Source organism: Oculina patagonica, chromosome 8 (assembly GCF_052425735.1).
Source record: "Oculina patagonica isolate OP01 chromosome 8, crgOcupat, whole genome shotgun sequence".
In the NCBI taxonomy this organism is placed as follows: Eukaryota; Metazoa; Cnidaria; class Anthozoa; order Scleractinia; family Oculinidae; genus Oculina; species Oculina patagonica.
Window position 1 is genome coordinate 20,716,196 of NC_135765.1, and position 24,988 is coordinate 20,741,183.

Genomic DNA, 24,988 nt, shown 5'->3' on the forward strand with positions numbered 1-24,988 from the left:
TCGGGTAAGGCCTACTCTGGGACCCAAAGTCGCCGTAACTTTGGGCGACTTAAGGCGACTTTAGCTTATTTTGTCCAAAATTACGGGCGATTTGGGGCGACTTTGGGCGATTTTAGGTCCCAGAGTAGGCCTAGGGTAAAATCAGGCCACGACACGTTTGCTTGTACGTACACAAAATGTGGGGTTGGTTTGTTAGTGTGATGATGTTCATATAACAAGCTCCCCCGGAAAATTTTAAATTTTTAGAGCATTAAAAACGCTATTTTAGGGAATTCTGGAGGAAATTTTCTGTCATTACAACACTGAATGGTGTTTTTTATAATAATTCCTTGACATTTTGTGAATTTAACTGGCTTTAACACGCCGACTTCAGGTTAAAATAGAAAATATCTATCTCTTGGAAAAAAAAAAACTTCTTTAGAAACTGGCTTTGCCCAAATTTCTATTGCTGCCCAAAAAATCCGAGTTGCCCAAAATTTGGGGGGGCTGCAGCCCCCCCCTGCCCCCCCGGCCCGTACGCCTATGCACTTAGATGGTTTGTTGTATGTGTTGTGCTACAGATTTATTTTAACAAGGTACATGTGTATAGAATTTTGAATTAATTTACAGATTCGCCAAAACAATATCCTGCAATACAGCACATCACTGAACTCTGCATGAGGCTAGGCTGTCAAGAGGTGTGGGCTGGAATGAACATCCTGCAGTAACTTGTATGAAACACATGATCAGAAAAAGAATTTTATTTCAAATTTACTCTCATTTCACAAACAGTGAATATTGCTCTCTATAAATTGACTTTTAGCAGACCAGTTGTACAGCTTGAAAAATAAAATATTTGGAAGTTATTGTTATTGACTGCTGAAAAACAAAGAGTAAAAGATAAACAAGCTTTAAGGTTCAGATCCTTTAATCCAACATGGCCACCAAATCTATGCAGGATGGCTGGCAATGTATAGAGATTATTTAAAAACGAATTAATAAGGCTGATTGATGATTTTTGTGGAATGTAAAGGGGTAAAGACTTTTTGGTTGCAAGTAAAGATACCAGAAAAGGAAATAAGCAGCAGTTTTCATTTGTTACATGTATCAGGCCTCTAAATTGATAATAAATTATGTTGACTTTACTGTTTCCTGCCAATTTCAATTCTTAGAAGTCACATGTATGAGGCATCTGTTAGTTTCTTTTAATTATTTGCCTTCTGTCACAGTGTCTGCCATTCTTTAACAGAGAAAAATGTATGTCGAATAATACCACTGTCCTGTATAAAATGGCTGAGTTACCTGGTTATTAATTAAAGAACCCTTTAGCAAATGTGAAACAGCTTGGTGAAAAAAAAATTCCCTAGCTTCTTTCCATTACCAGCTTCTCAGCATCTTAAGGTACCTCATATCTTGTTACCACTATACGTGTCTCTCTCAGGGGTTATTTATCACTTACCAGCTAGAATTTTAAACATGACTCAACTATGACGTACGTTTAACAGATTTCATAGACAATTACAAAAATTGTCGTTTGTCAGCAGACATTTAAAATTTATTTTGGCTAATTCTGGGCTATCAGTTTATAATATACTACATTCACGACTTTGCTCATAGAGCCTTTGATTTATTTTTTGCTCCCAGACTACTTCTTGAAGTTATGGTTTGGGCCGACAGAATCCATGGGAGCGCTTAGTGGATTATTTTGCGAAGGGGAGAGAGAGAGAGAGGGGGGGGGGGGGGAGGGTAATAAACAAATGGTTTGTCGTAACGCCGAGAGAAACCCCGAAAATATATGCCAGGTTAGGTGACAACAAAATAGCTGACTGCTTTTTTTGATATTATATTTCTTCAATTACTTTTATCCTATTTCATCGAGTGTGTATGATGTACAATAAACCAGACTACCAACGTAACAATTAACTTTTTTTGTTTTATTTGCAAGCAAAACACAGAATGTTCACATGTCCCAGTCCTCTGAGCCATGACAGCGATCACTAGTAACGCTGTTGTTTAACTTTGTACAATTACAACAAAAATGTTACATATAGTACCTGTGCGTGAGTCAAACATGGCGGCAAGGGAAGAAAATGTTAGTGATGATCAAAACGCTACGCTTAGTCGATTTATTTACAATGACAATGGACACTTTTAAATTTTCCTTATTTTGCATATTTAAGCTTAGATAGTTAACACACCCTTAGCTGACAGTCATCCATGCTTATATTTCACATAGAAACTCCAGTCAACACGTTATTAAGCAAGCGACCTCATTCCAATATGTCAACCGCGTCGTATTAAATAAAAAGCGCATCAAAGCAGTTTGCAATCGTTTCACGGAGCTTTGAAGATGAAGCAATCCATCACGTTTATATACAACTGCTTTGTGTATATATAAAAGTTTTTGTAATATATATATATATTACAAACAAAGCGATATTCTATCAATGTTAATCTTACGCGAACGCATATAAAGAGAATAATAAGAAAAGTAACAACAGCTTTGGAAGAAAACGAAAAAAAGGAAAGAATGATATAAAATGAAGTTTTTGGTCTGCGCAATACTGCAATAAGGTCTTTTTATTACTACTGCTAGCATTAACACCATTGACTTGAGATGTCCTCACTAATGTATTTTTCTATTACAAACGTAACCAAACGTAACACAGCATTGTGAAAGGATCCGAACATCTATGACATATAGCAAAATTTGATATTAAGAACTTAGAGGTACCTTAACATAAATATTTTTTTAGCGAACTAGATTTAGCAATGGTTTATTCAAGATTAAGCAGGCTGTTTCAGGCGTACGGTTAATTGAGGGAAGCGCAAATAACGGTGAGTGAAAAAAGACAAGGGTTAGTTGGGGAGACGGGCCCCTCTCCCTAAGCCCCTTGCCTTTTTGTTCATGCGGCACCCCAACTAACGAAACGCCTGGAAGAAGCTAAGATTGAGCTACTATTACCTATTGTTTGATTTAGCGGATTCTTCGATTGATTTTCGTGATCGTCTATCGTATTATCTAAGCAAATTCTAGCAAGCAGTAAATGCTAAAAACTGTAACTTTAAAATAATCATCTTCGGTTGTTGATGTAAATGGAGCACACTGCAGCCTCAAGACAAGTGGAATGAGCGCTGTCCCTCCAAAGCTGCCAGTTTGAGTTTACTGGCCATGATGTCTTTACTGGAGTAGTCTGGCAGCTTCAAGTAGTTAACACAGGTCATGACGGACGGCAAGTAGCTGTCAGCACACAGAGGAGGCTCAAACGACTTGCGAACTATGGTCAGTGGTGGGTTAAGACTGCGCAGGCCTATCACAAACATAAATCAAACATACTGTTAATCAGGATTCTAAGCGACAACCCAGACACGAGCGTTTGCAGACGATTACGATTGAAACGAATAAATCCCTTTAGATGATGATTCCCCTATCCTGAAAATACGCCCACCTTAAAAGCTTTTTAAACAGACCAGGGCTTATCAGTGGAATTTTACAGTATTGTAAGGATCTTTTACAAGCAACAAACATCAAATTCCTTATCCAGTTGGTCAACACTTTTAAAGAGAAAAACGTAATACAGCTGAAAACGAATTCATTTATTTATCACCTCCTACAGGTAACCTTGGGCTGCCTGTGACAAACTGTAAAAACAGTCTCTGCTCTTCCTGTGTGTAACAGCTGAGAATTTCAAACAGAATCTTCACGGCACGGCTGAAAAGATAACAAGTTAGCAAGGCACTTTGTTAATTTTTCTAGTTTTCAGAGAGCCAATGACAGCTAAGCTGATGTGTGTTACTGTGCCAAGTGTAAGTTAGCAAACGTGTTCATCGTGTGAATTCTCACTAAAATATCAACGCAGTGATAAACAGAATAAAGCAAGGGATCAGGTTGGAAATATGGTTGAAAAGGAATTTATCTAGACGCAAATAGAAATTCAAAACGTGATAGAAGAAGAATCGTCTCACCTATCATGGGTGTAGCCATGGTCAGGTCGACAGCTCTCCACGAGACCTGAAGTAGCGAATGTTTCATTAGAATACAGGCACAGACATTACCCTGTAAAATGCCCCCGTCAAAACTCGATGAAATTCTCAGTTATGAAGCACCAATGCAAGTGCAGTTATTGACGGCACTCAGCAAATATTGGCCAAAAAGTCAACCAAAGCGAGGCAGTAACTAACTACTGCTGATGGTTCAATACGCTAACTTGACACACAGGTACAAGATTTTTTAAATCTGTGACTGTAGAACAACAGCCAATGAAATAAATACGCGTCATTATCGGACGTACTAGTGATACAGTCAACTCTCTCTAAAACGGACACCGTCAGGACCGGCTCCAACTGTCCTTTTAAGAGAGGTTTCCGTCTTATAGGGAGTTTAGTTACAGTAAAATGACTGAAAAACGGCAGGGACGAGGCCAACACCAGGTGTCCGTCATAAATAGGTGTCCGTCTTATAGAGGTGTCCGTTAAGAGAGAGTTGACTGTACTATAAACGGTCGCTTCTGTGTCAAGGGTCCTCTCCTTAACTCACACAAGTCATTGCATGTCACATTAAAAGCAGAGAAACATATCTCCAATTTGTTCATAATATGAACTGTCTGCATAGTCTAGTACAAAACACGAAAGTATTGAGCTCACTACGTACATAGTGATTAGTAATAGTAATTATATAGCTGTCAGTAAATCCTATATTGTCAGCGCAGCTATTTTTCCTTAATTTCTGAGAACTGTCCAATTTGGGATTAAATTTGGATAGTTTCGGATAGGACTTTCAGGTAAAATGCACAAACTGTCCAATTTAAGAAAAATTGGACAGTTTTGTCTCAGCCAATCAAATCGAAGGAAAAGCGACATGTGACGGATATCAGCCAATTAGCATTAAGCATAGCGTCAGCCCGGTAAACTTGTCGCATTGTTAGTCGACAATGGCGGAATTTTTAAGGCAAGTTTGCTACGTTTTTCCATTCCTTTTGAGCTTTCCAGCAATAGTAACAACAAAGAGAAATTTTCTACGTTGTCAGAGGAGGAGCTAGCTACACTAAGAAGCAAAAACTGAGAGCAAAATGCCTCTAATAGTACAAAACTTGGGTGAACGTAAGTGCAGCGAAGGGAAGCAAGAAATCTGTCAGATATTCATCGCCACGAGCTGGATGTAATTCTTTGTCGTTTATGCTGAAATTCGAAAAGAAAACACGGCCATGAAGTATGAACGAAATAGTGGAAAGGAGTATGTTAGATTCAAGAAGTTGTAAAGCTCTTCGGACACTTTAACCCCATTTACACGCGCAAAAAAATCGGCACGGCACGGCAAATTTTTGGCACCGTGACCAAACCATTTCGGCACGGCACTACCCATTTACACGACCAAAACAAGAAGGTTTTCTCCCGCTAGGCACGGTACCAATTTTTATATCGGCACCCCTACTTTCCATCGGTTTTCTTCCCGAGAAATGGCAGGAAAATGTTTTGCTGTGATTGTTCATCGTGCTTTCAGTGCAAAACGCGAATTTTATCGGAAAGGAACGAGTTGTCGACCATTCAACATATCGAAGAGTGTTCAGGGGCAAAACAAATCGACATCTGAAAGGAGTTGACGAAATCAGAAGAAGAAGATTGAAAAATAAATAAATGCAGTGATGGTGGAAGTAGCTTTCACACGGCGATTTTTTTAGAGCGGGAGCTTTCTCTTACCATCTGCCTCGGTGGCATTCTCATCTCATCAGAACTTCTCTTTTTTGTACTCTTTTCGCCGACCACGTGACTAAAAGAAACGAAGTCTCTTGGGGCGAGAATGACGCAGTGGCCGCCATTTTCGTGGAAACAACGCATGCGTCACACTTGTTTTCGGCACGGTGCCTCGATTTACCCGTGCCGAGACTACCTCCTTGAGGTAGTCTCGGCACCCCCAAAAAATTGGGCACTGGTGCCACATTTTTTTTGGGACCGGTACGTTTACACGTCGATAATTAGGAGTGCCGTGCCCAAAAATTGTCAGCACGGTGCCAAACATTTGCCGTGCCGTGCCGATTTTTTTGCGCGTGTAAATGGGGTTTTTGTTTACGACTTTCGTTGATTGATGCAGTGTTTTCACTCACTTTGTAGCAAGCTTCGCAAACTCAGGTGAATAAAATTGCACTGTTTTGTTTAATTTTTATTCGTGAAGACAATGCTTTGAGTGAGTTGCATGTGCTGTGTTATGCCTACTATTGTTGAATGTTTTTCCCGCTCTGGACATATAAAAAAGTTTATTATTTACGCTGGATTGACTGACTAAAAGCTATATAATTAATATGTAACCGGACTACATGCTTGTCCAATTTGGAAATAATTAGATTCATAAAATTCCTCTGACAGCCAAATTGGACTCGGCCGTGCCCTCGGAATTTTTTTCATCAAATTATTTCCAAACTGGACAGCATGTAGTCCAATTACGTATACGAATTGTACGACACGAGGTCCAATTACTAATTAATCGTATCAATAACAAAATTCGAGGTTAAGAAGTCGTCGAGAACCTTTGTTGTGAAAAAAAGTCAATTGGTTGTGCAAAAAGCAGGAAAACAGCAAGAAAGAACCCATTCAAATGCGCGTGATTGACGCGCGAATGGCGTAGGTGTTCAATTACAGGTATCCAATTTGAAGTTGCTCAAATTGGATAACTGTAATTGGACTAATTAATCGTATCAATAACAAAATTCGAGGTTAAGAAGTCGTTGAGAACCTTTGTTGTGAAAAAAAAGTCAATTGGTTGTGCAAAAAGCAGGAAAACAGCAAGAAAGAACCCATTCAAATGCGCGTGATTGACGCGCGAATGGCGTAGGTGTTCAATTACAGGTATCCAATTTGAAGTTGCTCAAATTGGATAACTGTAATTGGACATCCACGTGATCGCGCGCCGATTACGCGACAAATAGGCGCGCGCAGAACCAATCAAAATCGAGAATTTTGTTATAGATACGATTAGGTATGGGTAATCAAATGGTGACGAGTGAAATTAGGAAATAATTTCACGCGCGTTTTGTCAAAATTCTTATAATTTCCCGAGCCTTTAGGCGAGGAAAATTATTAGAATTTTAACAAAATGCAAGTGAAATTATTTTCTAATTTCACGAGTATACCATTTGATAACATTTTAATATCATAGGTGACAAATTACGTTTGCAATCTTAGATGTTTTTGACTGGCACATTGCATCGCGAACTCTAAGCTTTGAAAAGTTGAAAGCATACATTCTGCCTAAGTTCGCAAGGTTTTTAGTCTTTGAATAAAACCTTTCAGAGATTCCTTTTTGCCGTTGACAAAAAGTTTCAAAGATGAATCAACTGTCAATTATTTCTCACATTATGACCATAGTTCGTCTTGAATGAACTGAAAACGGCGCCCGTGTAAAACGCTCAAAAATCCGCTCGATGCCATTTATGTACTTGGCTTAAGTCTTGAAGTCGTTTGACGTTTTGAAATATAAAATATCATCAAAAGTTTTAGTACATGGCCAAGGCTAGCTGGCTAAGATAAAATTCAAGCGAAAATGTACAAATTTTAAGCCTTAAAACATCTTTTATTCCGGACGCCATCTTGCCGCTAACTACGTTGCCATGGCAATTTTATAATTTCACATGTGAAATTATAAATTAACGTTGAAATTTCGCGCCAAAATTAAGGAGTAATTTGTCACCTATGATATTATCATATAATAATTGATAGTTGTATATAAAAAAATCAACCTACATTTGATGTCCCATTTCTCAGCCACATTACCACAAAGGACCAGCTCCATCTGTAAACAACATTAATAACAATCACACACAAACACCGCAAATCATTAACTTATTATCAACTTGAAGTCAATATAGAACAATATAACTTAACGTTAACGTTTCCAGCGTTAGCTCTTTGTGGATGAAAATAAATTGGGTTTATTTAAACGTTAGCTCCGACAAAAGGTTAATACTCGAAACTTCAGCCTTCCAACAAAGTGTTTATTTGCCCGCCGATACAGTACAAAAGTTTGTTCTGATTTAAAGTTAATTCTCCTCAAGAGAGTTATATAAAATAGACTAAGACAGTAAAGAGAACTTTCAAGTGAATGTGGGAATTTAAAGAGTTAATAAAGACACATTACCTCAGTGTAAGAAAAGCTAGTTAGGTTTGATAGAGGCAGCACGGAGTTAAAGCCTTCAAGGAGAGCATCCATTTGACGTCTGACACCGGTAACAAGAGTCCACTGTACAACCAGCTAAAAACAAGTTATATTGTATAAACAGTAAGAGAAACTACGCGACTCATTGGCTTACATCAACCTTTTGCTTTGACACTATACTAAAATTTACAGCAACTCGGCATCAAAATTTAATGTTCTTTTCATGACTTTCAATGACTTTAAAAGTGGAATAAAACTTTTGAGTATTACCGCAAAAACAACAACATTATTTTACTATCAATAAGCAGAAAACAACGGTTAACGCTATACTGACAAGAATGATCAGTAAAATTTAACCAAGCCATCATTACCTTGATGTATTCTTCTAAATCATGAATAGTGACCGTGATGTCCTTTCCGCCGCGCTGAAATAAAGAACAACAACTAAGCTAAAATATTAAATTGCTTTTTTTGGTTTATCTATATGCGTTTAGCGTTTCTGCTATGGTCTAAAATACAATGCTTTTAAATTCTGATTTCAAATTAAGAACCCGAGACATTTATGATAAATTAATTGGTATTGTCTTTTCTGCTACGAAGCAAGCATATCGTTTTTGTCTCTCTCTTAGTAAAAGAGAACTCGCGAGCACATGGTATCATTTGTTTTTCACATTAAGACATGTCACATGGTACTTGTTAGTGGGTGTTTGTACCTTTAGTTCAATATCTGGATGACCAGGCAGTGCAAATGACAGTCCCAGATCCTCGATAGGTGTTCCATCCAGTGTAAGACTTTCCACAGCTAGTTGTCTGCTGTCTGCCGTGTGAGAGGAGTCCTGCTCCAGCTGCCGCTTCCTCTGTACCACCTGCTGCAGCTGAGTCAGTGACTGCGCCAGTACCGGGTCCACAGCAGCTAGATCACCCAGGTCTAATGTTCCTTCTTGATTCAGCAGCCATTTGTACAGTATCTGACAGAACGGGATGTCCAGGACTCTAAAGTCCATTATGGCGCGTGCCAGAAATTTGCCAAGGAACTGAAACTTGGAGCACAGCTTGGTCATGCTCGCCACTTTAGCGTTGCGTGATACTGGGGCTGAGTGAATAATGACCCCACTATTAGTTCAAGGAACAAAAACAAACTAAATAAAACACTGTCCGTGCCTTACATTAATTCGTTGTCCTCCAACGAACAAGGCACAAACGTTGTGGAGTAAATGACTTATGAAGTTCAAACATGCATTCATCATGTTCTAAGCTAGTTGCAAAACAAATGCTATTTCTGAAAACTACAATGCCATATACAAGTTATACGCATTTTGTATTTAAAATCATTTGGGTTACCTGGATAAAGACCAGATGGGGAGTAAACATACGAAACGTCATCTCCAAATCCTGCAAAACAAAGAAATAATCAATAATATTCCTATAAAGAATTACCAACGTTGGTCCAGCTGTTAATTTGTATAAGTTTCGTTCAGTTGTTCATGGATTTATAAACGGGTAGTTAGATTTGCTGTATGTAACGAATAAAAAATGAAAATGCTATAAATTGTGAGCGACTTGGCAGAGGCCCTCACATCAATAACGTGTTCGAGGCGTTCAGTTAGTTCAGAGCACCATGGACGACAACGAGTGAGGATGAATAACAGTTAACCTTACGAAGCCATGAATTTAAATACGCGGTCAGATTGTATGTGAGTTACTAAACCTATGGGGTACGGCCGATAACTCGGACAGCCTATCTTTTGGCTTACGATTATCTCACCTATTATTTTGCGGAAAATTATACATGCCAAAATCAACAGTTCCTTTAGGTGGGAGACTCAGATGATTCAAGTTTGAGCTGTGCTATCGACTAAGCATTGGTGTGATTGATGGACGAAACGTGACAAAAAGCCGAGAACAACAAGTTGTAACTCTACTGCAAGTTGCATAATTCAGACATAATACTATATTGAAACCAATGTAGTGATCTTGGTGATACTTTTACTGAATTGCTATAAAACCATCACTGAAAATCCAAATCCAAATGAACAGTTTGCAAAGAAACATACATATAAAGGTCTGCTAAAAATACCAAGGATGAAAATAGAATTACATAGAATAGATTACAATAAATTTTTATATAACTGCAGTCCTTACCCGTTCTTCCAGGAGGCAGCATGTGTTCTCCTCTCCACATCTCCAGGTCAGCACGTTGAAATTCTTGTGAAATCAGAGCATAAAATTCCAGTGTGGGGCCAAGTCCGGTCCCAACCTAAAAACGACAATTATACCTCAATATTCTTTTTTTAAAAAACAAAAAACAAACAAATGCTCCTCTGTGTAGGCTAGGAATATGCTGCTTAAAAATAATGGAAAAGTTGGATGTTTCAGCATCGAGTGGGAGTGCACTTGTCTGACTTACAATGTAGTCTTCCAACTGCACGCATAACAACTGGTGCAAACTATCTACTGTCAACCATCCGTTTATCAAACCGCCTGAACTGATAAAACATTTACGAGAGTGCAGCAAAGCTTACGTTATCTCTAAATACTTAAGTTTAACTAAACAACCAGTAACTGACCTCGCCCTCGTATTGTATTTCCAGTACAGACTGTGAGCTACCAAGTTCACCGATAAGCTTCTCAGCCTGATCTAACAGTCCCACACGAGAAACAGTGTGCTGCAAGAGTAAAGCCGGTAATCATATCACTCACAACAGATTAAAAACAATTTATATTCATTATCATCCCCCCCCCCCCCCCCCCACCGTTACAAGTGGAGCTCGTGTGGCTACAGCTGTTTGAGGCTCAACATAACGATAGTGGAGAGGACTGGAGAGACAAGAGTTTATTTTCCAATACCTTTCTCTTTGACTGTATTAAGTGAATGAAGAGTCAGCTTTATCAACCTCTGGATCCACAGTTTTCCACTTACACTATTGTAATCATCTACTATTGCTGTAAAACAAACCTTTTTTCTGTCAAATCTCGGTGCTACACGATCCGATGCGTCTGTATTCATAAGCTCTGGTAATGTCTCCTGTGGATAGAAAAATTCCCAATATAAATATAAGCTACATGTAAAGATCCTGAGAACAGGCTGCAAGACAGTAGAATAGATGTATACCTGTAGTTTACTGAGAGCCCTGTCTCTATCCATCGCAGTGCAGTAAAACAACTGTTGTCGACATTCAAAAGGAAACAGGAATGGACTGTAAAGAAACAACATGGAATACGTCAACATCATATACTAGAAATAGCTGACACTAGGTTGCCCCCGAAGTTTCGATGATGTTTATCGGTTTTCTCTGCTGTTCATTCTTTTCTACAATTCAGACATTTTATTAGAAATTAATTTTCTATTTTGGATGATTATTAATTATGATACGGTAAATCATTTAATTACAAGAACGCAACAGCATCTTGACATCATTTTGTCATGTTTTGCGTGGCTCGTTTTCGCGACTTCGTCGCTTTGAATGGGCCGCTTCGCGGGCTCGAATCTAACACGCCTGCCGCGAGTTTTAAATAATCACAATGCATCTCGAGATCTCTTTTGAATTTCTTTTCTTGATACCGCATAAGTTTTCTCCATTCAAGCAAAGTTAATAGAGTAGTTTGTGCCTGGTAAATAACGGTCAGTTAAACAAAGGCTTTCTTATCGTAAATCACGCTTCATGACAACGATCAACTTTTTAAAAGGAAAGGATACCGAAAGAATTTCTCACCTTTGACAATGAAAACGCTTGACTTTCTAAAAGTCGCTCGCTTCTGGTTTCCGGTTTCGCCTGCCGCGAGTCTTAAACAATTATCTCGAGATCTTTTTTTTAAGTTTCTTGTAAATCTCGTCCGGAGATAGACTGATCAAGGCTTTTCTCCGTTCAAGTAGTTTGCGCTTGGTAAATCATGGTTTTGGACTAAGGCTTGCTTATCGTAAATCGCAGACAAATTTGAAGATATGGCTTGATATGTTCGTACGTGTTCCTAGACATTTCTTCTTCGGCCACTCAGATGTAAAAAATGTGGACTTTCTTACTTCTCTGCGAGTTACTTAGTTAATTATCGCGAAGTCTTTTCAACAATTGCATTGCTTTCGGCCTTTAGACATTGTGAAATGAATAGGCCTCGAATAAAACCTCAAATTATCTTTTTCAAAATTCTGCCCAACTGCAATCAACGTTTACAAGCGTCGTTTGTTTGCTTGTTGTCATCCGTGCACGTGCTCATGCTTGGGCTGTCATCATTACCCAATCATCGTTTACTTGCGTCATCATTGACCAATCACTGTATGTCGGCATTTTACAACTCCCGATACCTACTTGCGGGCTTTCAGCTTCGGCATTTTACAACTCCCGAGACTACTTGCGGGCAAAAGTTGATCAAATCGAGATTTTTCCCGTATATACTATATATATACTATATATTCGCGCGGATTACAATGATGCCTCCTCGGGTTTTGGCCTCTGGGCCAAAACCCTGCGGGGGCAATAAAACACAGGCATGAGTGGAAGGGTTATTGAGATTCTCTCTGACAAGGGTGACAATAACAACGACAACAATGTTCAGGCTTTGCTTCCAAATAAAAAACATGGCAAAAAAAAAAAACCATCATGTGTAGCTCCGCCTGAAAAAGCCAGGGTCAGGTGGAGAAAAAACAGTAGAGATATAGAGATGACTGATAAGTAAATTGGCATTATAAACAATCTAGAACATACAGCAGACCAGAAAAACTTCAAAGTCTGTCCACTGTAAAAGTATTTTGACTGATCCCGATCGTTTTGTTTTCCCTCAAAATCGTCTCCGATAGAAACAAATAGAACTAGTTTCCCGATAATAAAAGCTTGCTTACCATTTCCGGGGTAGTTCTTCTACCCATGCAGGGAAATTGCCTGTTATTACTGTGATGGGATCTGATAGGAACAAAAAAGAATAATGTTACATTTACATGTATACAACTGCACCCAAGAGCTTCACATAAGAGTCTGTATCTTATACTGAACGCAAACAAAACAAGAACAATACCTTGCAATTGCCGGGTAATTTTTGCCGCAAGCTTATTGTTTATAAATTCATTAGAAGATAAAAACGCTCTGCGGCTTTGTCCCTGAAAAACAGACAAAAGAAAAATTTATATCAAGATATCGTTTTACTATTTAAAGGACTTGAATCATTTTAAACAATAATGACATTGAGAATACTCAAAAGTTACTTTTCCCAGAGACCACAACATTCAAAACGTTGGGCTAACTGAAATAGGCATTTGGAAATGTAACGAAACACTCTCGAGTGATTAATGTATTGCCTCAATCGAAACTAAGCTAAGGAGTACACGAGGAATAAGTAAGTTATCCAATCAGATATCAAAACCATCGTCACCATCACGAGTTTGAGATTGTGAGGCAGATCAGCCTCAAGGTCAGATTTTACAGCACATTAGAACTTTCTGTTCTATTTGGCAACACCATTTGACCTTACAGACAGTAGAGAAGCCTATCATATAAACTTGAGGAACATTTCCACAAAACAAAGTCACGCTCACCTCATAAAGTGTTGTCCAGTGGAGGTTAAGAGCATGCAAAGCTTTCATAAGACTAATCACTTCAATACTTGGATCACTGGTGGCTAAAAATAGAACAAAATGGCAGTAGTAAGTAACATGTTACAGGTAGTATTTGTATACCTATAATAATAATAAAGTATTTTTCGTTGGTCTCACGACGTAGTCACTTGTGATGTAGACTGCACACTTTATGTTTTTGATCAAACTTACTAAAGCTCTGAGGTTCACAATCCAAAAGGAGCTGACTTATGGACACTTCTGAATCTGAAAGAGAAAGAGATCAATGTGAGTGGGTACATCTATTTACCATTTCTATTAATTTTTAAAGCACTATGAAAGCTAGAGGCAGGGGGGATGCAGCAGGTGTCATTTTTTTGGTGTATTTTACAGTGATTGTCTAGAAATGGTACTTATTCCCAAACGTTATCAAAATGCTTACCATCTTCCTTCCATGTCTTCCTGGAGGCTTTTGAAGCAGCACTTGTGGTACCACACCTGGGTTTACTGCTATTAACACTTTGCTGTTCCTTTTGGTTTTGACTCAGAGGCCGAAACCTAAAACATTACCATGGCAACTGTTATGAAAACAACAACGGAAACACAAATAGCAGCAAAAACTACATACAACCTCAGCAACAACAACAACAACCACATCAACAACAATCACAACAATAATCACAACCTCAGCAACAAACACTAGGTTGTTAAACAAGGCAGATTTAGTGTGTGATAACTTTGTGGTTATACTGCCGATAACACTTTACTCAAAGACAAAATCAGCAAGTGTCCCACAAGAGGTAACGTCTATTTGATGTGAATGAATAACAAATGAAAATGGGTGTTAGAAATATATGGGAATTTGCAATAGCATTTTCACAGAGTGGCTCTTCATCCATGGCTCCTGATCATATTGCAATTTAGAAGTGTTGGGTTTTTGTGGAGGAAGGAAAGACAAATATATTCTAGACTTTTATTTAGGAAAGCGTTGGACGATTTTTACTTGTAACATTTTTACGGTTTTTAACTTTTAAGGTTTTTAACTTAGTGCATGATCCGCTTTTTATACAATTTTCATTATATATTATATATTTAGTAATTTTAGTAATTTTAAATTTTTAATTAGCAGGACCCCGTTGCTAACAGTACACATGTACTGAAGGGTTATCCTGGATAAACATTTGATTATTATTATTATTATTATTATTATTATTATTATTACATGTAGGTAGAGAGAGTAGCTTGTGTAGCAATTGTCTTACCATATTGTATGTGTTGAGACCCAGATACTAGGTCTGCCAAGGATGCCCCCATGATCATCATCAAAGTCTTTGTCGTCGTCACACTACATGAAAAACATGTAAAGATACATTTGCAATACAGTATTAGTCCGGCGGCTTAGCTCGAAATTTAAGTTGAATTGTGCACTTTTTGATACAAGCATGAAACTTGGCACAATGAAAGTGGTCACCAACAGAAGTTTTTTCAGATATAGTGCCAAGTCCAAAAACCACCGGTTACCATGGAAACAGTAATTTAATAAAATCAATGAAATTTCGTGAAATATTTGTTGTCTATCAACTTTATTGATCTCAAAATTAACAAAAATAATTTTAAAAAAAGAAAAGGACCAAAAAGGAATTGCGCGAGCGGGAAAATAATGTTACCCATGCGAGGCGCAACCCTAAAAACTAGTAAGAATGGCGATAAAAATCTTAAATGTTTTAAAACTAGTAATACGTGACTCGCAGGGCCTCGCGAAGCTCCGGGTTGGGGAGGGGTGTTATAAATAAGGAGTGATATCCGGTATTAACTGTTGATTTGTTATTGTTGCCGAGTAACGGGCATGCCCGCGACACCCTCGTTCCCAGGTCACCCGGGGGGGGGGCGAGGCAACATCGACAATATGGATAGTGTATTTGGACATTTATTTGAGGGCATTAAAAAAAAAAGAAGAACGAACGGCAGGAGGATTCGAACCCTCCGCCCGCGGGCCCCTGATGGCCCCTGAATATAGGCGTTGAGGGAGTATTATGTGGAAATCAGTGTTATTTTAATCCGAAAAGAAAAACGGTAAAAATGAAAGGCTCAGGATTCGAACCCACAAAAGAAAAGAAAAAAAGAAAAAAAAAAAAAAAACCTAGCCGGATTCGAACCCCCGGCCTCAGTCCCGAAGATCTGATTTCAAGTTCGACGCCTTACCATTGGGCCACCAGGCGCGGCCGGTGACGCATCCGCCACACACCAAGCTCACAAATAAATAAATATATATGTATGAATACGGCCACCTCGCCACAGGGAGACCGCCACTAACCAACCGCCACCAAGCAAGACGCCCGCCCCAAAGAGACTAAGAAATAAATAAGTGAAGTCGAAGTGAACTAGCTGTGGATAAATAAAGAGGTCACGAGGAGAAGACCAGCGAACGCAAAGTCGAGGGCGAGCACCCGCGGGTCGATGTTGCTCCTAGGCCCCACCAAGTAAGCCAAACCAAAATCTTTATAACAATGAGGCGCAAAGTGAGCCAGGAGAAAGGCAGGTGAGTATCTCTGCGGGCAATACGAATAGAGGAGAGAGAGTGGGAAAGATGAGAGTCAGGCCCGTGAAGAGCAGGCACTGCGAGCACTCTAATAGCGAGCGAGACAAAATGCACGGAAGAAGTGAAGCGTAGCGAGGTGAGAGGAGTTGGTGGCGGGGTGGGGGAGGGGGTGGGGAGTGGGAGTGTGGAGAGACGCAGCCGTGAGTTGAGGGCGCTGGCCGGGGAGGAAAGTTAGACTAGAGCGGTGGGGAGGGGGGGCAAGGAGGAGAGAAGTGGGGATGGAGGAAAGGAGGGGGAGGGGGGAGCGAAGAGCAGGGGGAGAGAAGGAGAAGGTCAGGAGTGGGTGCCTTGGACTCTTTTAGGACGTTAGCACTAGCGGAGCAGGAAGGAGGGATGGACACAGCTGTTGCGAAGGTTCACCGATCGCTAGAACGGCCGCGCGACGCTGGACGCAGCGACAGACGAGGGAGCGGAGGGCGAGGAAGGAAAAAAGAGGGGTGGGGAGGGGCGGGGGGCAAGACGGGTGGCCAGGAGGCGGGATGGGGCGGGCCACGGGGGGGAAAAAGCAGCGAGATGAGTTTGACCGGAAGCCGAGTTGGGAGGAGGTTCCCGTTCGAAATCTTGTTTGTTTACGGCTCCTTGAAATTCTTGGATGCAGTTAAATTCGTATTTTATCCGAAAGCCCCAACCAAAAGAGCTAATTTTTTGCATGTGAAACGTAAAATAATTCAGCTTTCTGCTTAAGTTAACTTTTCGTTGATTCTTTGTATTTTTTTTGGTCTTAATTTACTTCAGAATTTTTCCGTGCGACTTTTGCGTATTTGCCAGTTCTCGGCCACCCTGCTCGCTATCACAGCTTAGCGCTTTGGTTTTTAATATAATTTCATCTACTGCAGCCAGAATAAAAGAAAGAAATGTTTTAAAAATAAAGTTCAATTAAATCTCTAAGTTTTGAGCTGACTCTTGTCTTGTTTATTATTTCCACAACACCTAACTCTTTCACGACCTTTCCATTGCAAAGTAAACCATCTAAATGCATTGGTCACACAACACAATTCTGCGGTTTTGCAAGAACCTGCAAATAGGCAAGCAACTAGGCACGTTAAAAACCTTCCTTTCTAAAGTAAAACAAAGCCTCATAAAAATAGTTTGGGATCGATATAACATAAATAAGTTTACAGAGTGATTTTATGACTGTGAAAATTAATTGAGCCTTTTTATACGGAAATTACGCATAAGCTTTTTGGTGGCCGAGAACTGGGCCCACAAAAGGAGATTTTATTTTTATTATTGTTCGGGATAATTAATTATTAACCGGTCGATAGCTTAACACCAAAAAGCTGAATAATGTGGAAAGCTCTGGGAGAAATTTCAAGTTTCTTTGGTTATTCTGAGGAAAGAAATACTAGTTTACGTCTAAAGTGGCCGAGAACTGGGCCCCATACTGTACAACTCCAGAAAACTAAAAGGAAAACAGAGCTGACAGACTTGATGATTAGCGTTCTGTCTTTTTTTCAAGATGATTTTTTGCTTCACGGTTTAACTTAAATTTCAGACATTTCAGATTAACAACGAAGAGTAACACTCATCTTTTGTGACTGAAATCCTAATCATAATAAAATTAAAATAAATTACGGTATTACGAGAGGAAGTCACATCATGCCCTAGCTGCTTTTCATCAGAGTGAAGCAAGAACTAACAACACACTTAAACCACATATGACAACTGGTCGGGAATTGAACACGGGCAACAATGGTGGGAAGTGAGAACTTTTACAACTGCACCATCCCTGCTCCCCAGCGATAGAAAAATGAGAGAAAATAACTGAGCACACAAGAAATTTGCAATTTATTTTTAAAAGTAAACTTCTGTATGAGTACTTGTTTGTAGTAATGTACCTGAGCAAACTGCTTGATAGCTTGATAGACTGTCATGTTGTAAGGAAGTATATGATCTCCTAATAAAATCTCCAATTGATGCCTACATCAAAACACACACATCTTGTTACATATGACAATCAGCTCACTTTTGTACTGCTACAGTTTAGTGAGTTACAAAATTACAACTTGAGAAAGTTAGTTACAAAACAACAGCACCACAGTGTTGACTTAATTCAGTATTACAGTGCAGCATGTCACACCATTGCCAGTTGACAAAGATTGTGAATTACTTTTGACAACTTTGTGATGGCTTTTGTTTCAACTGGCCAATCAAAATGCAGGAAGAGAGGGAGGCGGAGCTGATAGCTGTTGGAGAACAAACATGAAACTTGACAACTCTGCCTCTTACAATTCAAGTGGCAACGTTACAAAACAGCACTGTTCCTATCACTAACCTAAGCGTGAATTTAACTAAGGTCTAATCATAGCTTTATCTAGGCCTAATTTCATCTAATAATAGAACCTAGTCCAAGCCTAAACTAGATTTTGAAAAGCTTGGTTACCAACGATGGCATTGACCATTTAAATGGCATGGAGCATTTTTGAAAGGAAAAGCTGCTACAGCGCACAGGCCTGTAATATGAATGTGTCATAAAAGAAATATTATCAGCAAACCTTGAGTTATTTTGTCCTTGTAGTTCAGCTGCCTGTTGGGACAAGACAAAATTTGTTGATAGTTAAACATGAACAGCAGTACCACAGAGATATGATTTTTGTACTTAGGTAGTATTTCCACCAATGCGTCAGTAGTGTGTCGGCCGAGGCTTTGGTCAACGTGTTGTCAATGTGTCGGCAGGATCTTGGACTTGTTCCCTTTACCCAGATACATGTACATGTAACATATTTATTTTTTGAAAAAAAGAATCAACTACAATAAAAATGAGAACAGTTAACCATGCTTACCAAAGACTCATCAATGTCATCATCTGACCTGAAAGTAAGCACATGGTCAGTGTCTCACTCAATTACTCACATTTACTTTTTCATTATGGCACAAATACATCAAATGAGCCTAAGGTCGCGGGGGACACCTACAGCATGAATAAATTCATGAAGCAAAATTTTGCTTGACCTGCATCTTTTAAAACGCTTATTTCTCGGCCGTTATGGGTGCGATCAAGCTCAAATTTTACAGAGACATAAAGAAATGATAAAAGATTGTGTATGTCATCTTTTATATATTGGTAGATTGTACTTAACGGCGTGATGTAATAGCCACGTAAGTGCCAAATTGGGAAGAACATGATTTTGTGGCAGAGTTTGCGGAACGAGTAGGAGACAGCACACTGTGATCTTGTCAAAAACTAATCAGTCTTGAAATATCTCTAGAGTGTCATAACAGAAGCAGATTTTTTAATTTAAAATTTGCCAGCAAGTTATGGCGGTTTAAATGCGCAAATTTTAATTTAATGCCTTCTACCTCTTTCTAAAAGCCCTCTTTTAAAATTCCGCCTCTGTTATAACACACTACAATATCCATAGTTTACCTATCTGCAGTGGCAAGACATGAAGGTCTGTATCCGCGCTGTATTCTCTGCCACAAAATTGTCGGAAAAATCCAAACTTTGAGATTTCCGAAGGTGTCCCGACCAAAACATGATCAAAGGAGAGATGTAATTATGGTAATTATATTCCACGCTTATATGGTGAGAACAATGCGTTTTTATGAAGGACACGGTTGTTTATGCCGAATATTATTGTGATTACTCTGAGTTGCAGAAACATTCAAATTTGAATAAAAATTAGCTCATAGACTTCCTGCAATCTATATAAACGTATAACGCCAAGTGTTGTTTTAAATTGGTCAAAATATCAAAGAAACAGGAATTTTTAAAAAAAAAAAAAAAAAAATCACGCGCATGCACTCATATTTTTATCCAGTCATGAATATCTCGTAAATTTGTCGATGTCAGTCGTTGCACTTCGTGATACGCTTTAAATAAATGCATAATGATGAGCCTAAGGTGTCCCCCGCAACCTTAAATCTAAAAAGAAATTCCAAAACTATAGTCTAAGATCTGAAGTGTTTCTTCCCTGCTGATTTGTGCTGTTACTCTCATGTGCTCCTAATTGAAATTACCATAATTATTTCAATCATGTTACACAAAAGAAGCCCTCCGGCCCAGGGGGGGGGACTACTCCAGTCTGCTACCATTCAAGTTCAATTGCTTACCCATCATCTTCACTTCCATCATCATCTGGATTCTGTCAGAGAAAAAAACAACATCAAGAAACTGGTTGAAGAAACGTGTACAGAGCAGCTTATTTGGATTTTGGACTAGCTATGGTTCTAGTAGCAAAGGGATACATTCACACTAACCTCTCGCCTCTTTCCATAGCCTCGAACAACTAAATACCTTTCAATGGCCTACGAGTAAGGATAGGTGATCCAGGATTAGATAAGAATCTATGAAATACATTATAAGCACATAAGCACATAATAGGGTAAGTGAGGCTTAGTTTGCTCTTACCTGAACAAGTGCTAGAGGATCAATTTTAACTGGACCACGTTTCCACTGCCGCAAGCCCTCACAATCAGGGTGTCTTTGAAGAAGGCACTAATTAGCAATTTCAATAAATTAGTATGGCTTTCCATCCAGCTACAATAACATCTTTTGTTGCTACATAACAAATCACTTTCATTGTTCTTGTATACTTCTGTTTATGTCAAGGTAGTAATGTTGGTATGGTAGTATGTTATAATTAACCTTGAAAGAACCAATTCAAGATTTTCAGGCAAAAAAATAAGGTAGTGTTTTTGGCTTTCTATAGGGTTAATTAACCAAGAAGAAATAATACTGAAGTCACCAGGAAGGCAGTAATGAGAATGAGTTTATGACTAAAAAGTGAATTTATGAACAAACCTTGATTTGGTGAGAACTGAAGAATCTGAGAGCTTGTGATCCCCTGAAAAGAAACAATCATGAAAGTGAGATGGGAGCTGGTTCATTTTTTGACATTACAGTGGAACCCGGTTAATACGGCCACCAACGGGCCATGGAAATTTGGCCGTATTAACGGGTAGGGTCAAATTTCATGGCTAGTCTACTTCAAGTGACGTCTTGACAGATACATTGTACTTCTAAACAACTGTTCTTTAATAAACATCACGACTGCAAATTTTTAAGGGGGTAAAATTATAAAGGTTGTACAGGTTGGGTTTTCCGAATGTGACCGTTGGCCATATTAACAAGGTTTTATTATAAGAAAATGTAAGGGCATTTTGCCGGGACAAACAAAAGTGGCCGTAATAACGAGGTGGCCGTATTAACGAAGTGGCCATAAGGCGGGGTTCCACTGTATTATTGTTGGATAGAAAATTGACATGTACCTTGCCGCAACAGCTCCTCCTGGTGTGTCGTGAACTTTGACTGGAAGCTGGTGAAATAAAATTAATACACAATAATTATTAATTTTAGTGTTTAATTTTTAAATACTAAAATTGTCCAGAAGGATGTTCCAAATCAGGTGCTGAACAGACTTTGCTGTGAAATTGTGTTAATATACTGGTATCACTTTCCAACCAGCACCATTTCAATGGATGCAGAATAGTTCTTAAGGTACAAGTATTAGCTATCTATTCACCTGTTCTAGCTGGTTAATGCACAAATGTAGTTTCTGTATCAGCGCAGCCATGGAAGCTATGTTGGGTTCACTCTGCAAAATAAAGAACCAAATCAGCTGTCTTATTTCACACAGTGATTTTCCAGTCTCCTATTTCAATAATAAAGATGATAATTAGACAGGAAGGCTCCCTTTACATACTGCAAGTGGTTTTTAGGGATGAAATGTCCATAAAGCTGGTATTTCTAGGCATTACCCAGTATTTACCTTTAAAGCAACTCAATCTTATGATCAAGTATACTGTTTGGTTGTAAGATGGTTCAAACCAATAATTTCAATCATGCTCAGCTAAAATCCAGCCAGCAAAATATACAGCTTCTTGCAGAAATCACAAAAGACAGTAGTTATAATTAACAGTGTTAAAGAACAGTTCTGTACTTGGGGCGAAAAATGTTCAGTCTATACCGGTATTTGGTTCTGGAATAGCTCAACATTTTACAATTATTATAGAAGAAAAAAATACCTACCGTAATTTTCAAATCTTCAGTTGAACTTGTCTCCTGCGGTAGAGAAAAAAAAAATGATAAAGTTTACTGGTGTGGTAAAAAAATGACAAATGCTAGTTTTAACATTATACTAACCGGCAATCCCATAAAAACATGGAAAAATATTCTAAGTCTTTTTTCCTGAGAAAGAGCATCACTGCCTTCTGTAGAGGTTAGATATCTGAAAAAGAGGAGAAAACTATTGGTTGACCTAAGACCTACAATAACTATGACAAAACTAGCCCTGTTTTAACTTAACCTTTAGAAAATAGATTTTCAGATCTACTTAATCTAAGCAAACAACATACCTAAGGAGATTTGGTACCAGTCCACTGTGAAGGATCTCAAATGCACATGCACTGTTGTCTTCATTAGTCAGGACACCGGAAACTTCCTGGTCACATGATAAACAAACAAACAAGGGTCAACAGTGTTCTCCCTTATGATTAGAAATAGAGGATATTACATGGTTGGCGGAGATATGATTTATCTTCGATGTTCAAATCGATATCTCACGAGTGAGCGCAGCGAAGAGTGGGATCGATGAACACGAGAAGATAATTTCTATCTCCAAGCAACCATGTAATATTCTGTTTATTATATAAACCTACTAATTACGATTTTTTGACGATTTTCCGAAGATCGTCGACCATTTTCCGAATATTCCGAAGATGTGCAAAATGTTGTCCGAAGGTCGTAATCCGACATCCGAAGATACCGAAGATGCCGAGGAAGATCCGAAGATGTTCGATCATGATTCTTTGCCACAGCGACAGGGCAAACTTGCCAGAATTTCACGAACACATGTGAAAATAATTTTTTTCACGTGTGAAGATATGATTTTTCGTGCCAAAGATTTCCTGGTATTTCACTGATGTTTATATAATAATGTAAAATAATTACCCAGATATGTGCAAGTATTCAACTTCTCAAACAAATAAACCAAAGTGAAAATTGAACCACAACACTTATCAACTTAGGTAGTAGTTAAGACGAAATCCACCAGGAAGTTGAGTAATATTTATTTAAATTGGACAAAAATCGACTACCAAAACAATTTAAATCCTATTGCATTTATTTCCTACCCTTTATTAAAGGTAAATATGTAAGTAATTATCCGTGATAACACCAACAATAATTCCTTATCAGAGTATGAGAAAATGAATTTCAAAGTTCACAAATTATAGGCAAAATCTCATGTGTAGCTATTTTGTAAGTCGTCTTTAAGCGATTCAGTGGAACTTCGAAATTGGTTTTCAATGTTTGGTGATGTTAGAAAAGATTTATTTTGATAAGATATTTGAAGCAGTAACACAAAAGTTTTCAATCAGGTGTAAATGATTTTGGTACAACAATTTCTTATCAGAGTCTTAGAAAATGAAATTCAAAGTTCACAAGCTATAGGCAAAAGCTCACGTCTTTTAAGCGATTCAGTGGAATTCAGTGGAACTTCGAAATTGGTTTTCGATGTTTGGTGTTGTTAGAAAAGATTTCTTTTGATAAGATATTTGAAGCAGTATCACAAAAGCTTGCAATGAAGTGTAAATAATGTTGGTACATAATTTTGTCCAATAACTACTCGAAGTCCTGGCGGATTCCATCTTAATTTCTCAAACAAAAATACAACATTATTATTTACCTTGAGTGCTGATAGAAAATTTTGTTTCTGCAAAAGGAAGAAACAAACAAGAATTATTTAAAGTAAAGAATCACATTTTTTGTGGTAATAAATCTGGAACAAAGGAAATGGACAGTCATTAAACTAGTTGACCTGAAATTTCCTTTGAACTAAAACATATCTTTCACAATTATCATTAGATTTCCAACCATTTGATGGAAAATGCTTAAATTACTGGCTTCGTGACTTTTTTGCTCAGCTTTAAAAAGGGCATTTCTATAAGGCATATGCAAAAAATGGATGCAAAATTGCAAAGATATGTATCAGCAGTGCCTGTACTGTACACAGTAATCATGAAGCTCAGCCATTCAAATGAAACAAGTTACACACACTTACATCTAAAGTCAATTCTTCTGAAGCACTCTTTAACTGTCGCAGCACACTGAGTGCAGGGTGAGAATCTCCCTTTTGTTGATCAAAGTACTCAGCACAAAACTTTGATGCTGCAAGACAAAGCAATTTAGACTGAATTATTGCACACACATAATTATTTTCCTATGCATCATTGATGCTTGCAAACCAATTAATATGTTTTACCTTGGTCTTTGATCCAGTTCAAAATCTTTTCTCGGTTTTCTGAAATGCTGTTCCCAGCTGATGTCTCCATCTAAAAAATACACAATTACAATCATATATTACACAACATTACATTATTTTTAATATGTGCAAAGTTATTTTCCTAACAAATTCTCATCTGACAGGTGCTTAAAATTTCACATACAATGAACACTGCACCTTCGCTGGTCTCTCTGCGAGTAATGTGGATTTTGAATTCAATCTTGTTGATGACTGAGATGCCAGAAAAGCAACTCTGCTTTCATGGAGCATTGTCTTTGAAGACGGTCCGCCAATCTGCTGCCGATTAACTTCTACATGTGCTTCAGACGTGCCAGGAAAGCTTGTGGCCTTGCCTCTGCCAGGTCTTTTGGAATAACGCTTCCTCCGCAAGACATCTCCTAACCTCCTGCAATGCAGAAGTAGCAGATGTTAAAAATATCAAGACATTTCAGAAACACTTTTCAAGGATACACTGAAACATTTCTGCAGTTAAACAC

The 24,988-nt window shown here is 38.5% G+C and overlaps 1 protein-coding gene across 2 annotated transcripts in view; it reads right to left on the reverse strand.

The window, feature by feature from the left end:
- Positions 1-2,104: 2,104 nt before the first annotated feature.
- The window catches only part of LOC144662700 (E3 ubiquitin-protein ligase TRIP12-like), a 54,803-nt gene continuing 31,919 nt past the window's right edge, over positions 2,105-24,988 (reverse strand). For both annotated transcript variants that reach the window (XM_078523561.1, XM_078523560.1), the window contains exons 27-60: positions 24,669-24,897; positions 24,471-24,540; positions 24,270-24,376; positions 23,895-23,921; positions 22,564-22,649; positions 22,352-22,436; positions 22,238-22,270; positions 21,732-21,803; positions 21,478-21,524; positions 21,011-21,053; positions 20,618-20,704; positions 20,467-20,514; positions 20,320-20,351; positions 19,050-19,077; positions 18,762-18,793; positions 18,105-18,186; positions 14,930-15,012; positions 14,110-14,225; positions 13,881-13,934; positions 13,650-13,732; positions 13,133-13,214; positions 12,960-13,020; positions 11,238-11,322; positions 11,082-11,150; positions 10,693-10,791; positions 10,268-10,382; positions 9,467-9,517; positions 8,839-9,218; positions 8,497-8,550; positions 8,108-8,221; positions 7,714-7,762; positions 3,946-3,991; positions 3,588-3,691; positions 2,105-3,290 (exon numbers count right to left, since the gene is read on the reverse strand). In XM_078523561.1, the coding sequence (XP_078379687.1) occupies positions 3,094-3,290; positions 3,588-3,691; positions 3,946-3,991; positions 7,714-7,762; positions 8,108-8,221; positions 8,497-8,550; positions 8,839-9,218; positions 9,467-9,517; positions 10,268-10,382; positions 10,693-10,791; positions 11,082-11,150; positions 11,238-11,322; positions 12,960-13,020; positions 13,133-13,214; positions 13,650-13,732; positions 13,881-13,934; positions 14,110-14,225; positions 14,930-15,012; positions 18,105-18,186; positions 18,762-18,793; positions 19,050-19,077; positions 20,320-20,351; positions 20,467-20,514; positions 20,618-20,704; positions 21,011-21,053; positions 21,478-21,524; positions 21,732-21,803; positions 22,238-22,270; positions 22,352-22,436; positions 22,564-22,649; positions 23,895-23,921; positions 24,270-24,376; positions 24,471-24,540; positions 24,669-24,897 (2,950 nt within the window). In that variant the 3' untranslated portion in view covers positions 2,105-3,093. The remainder of the gene's footprint in view (positions 3,291-3,587; positions 3,692-3,945; positions 3,992-7,713; positions 7,763-8,107; positions 8,222-8,496; positions 8,551-8,838; positions 9,219-9,466; positions 9,518-10,267; positions 10,383-10,692; positions 10,792-11,081; positions 11,151-11,237; positions 11,323-12,959; positions 13,021-13,132; positions 13,215-13,649; positions 13,733-13,880; positions 13,935-14,109; positions 14,226-14,929; positions 15,013-18,104; positions 18,187-18,761; positions 18,794-19,049; positions 19,078-20,319; positions 20,352-20,466; positions 20,515-20,617; positions 20,705-21,010; positions 21,054-21,477; positions 21,525-21,731; positions 21,804-22,237; positions 22,271-22,351; positions 22,437-22,563; positions 22,650-23,894; positions 23,922-24,269; positions 24,377-24,470; positions 24,541-24,668; positions 24,898-24,988) is intronic.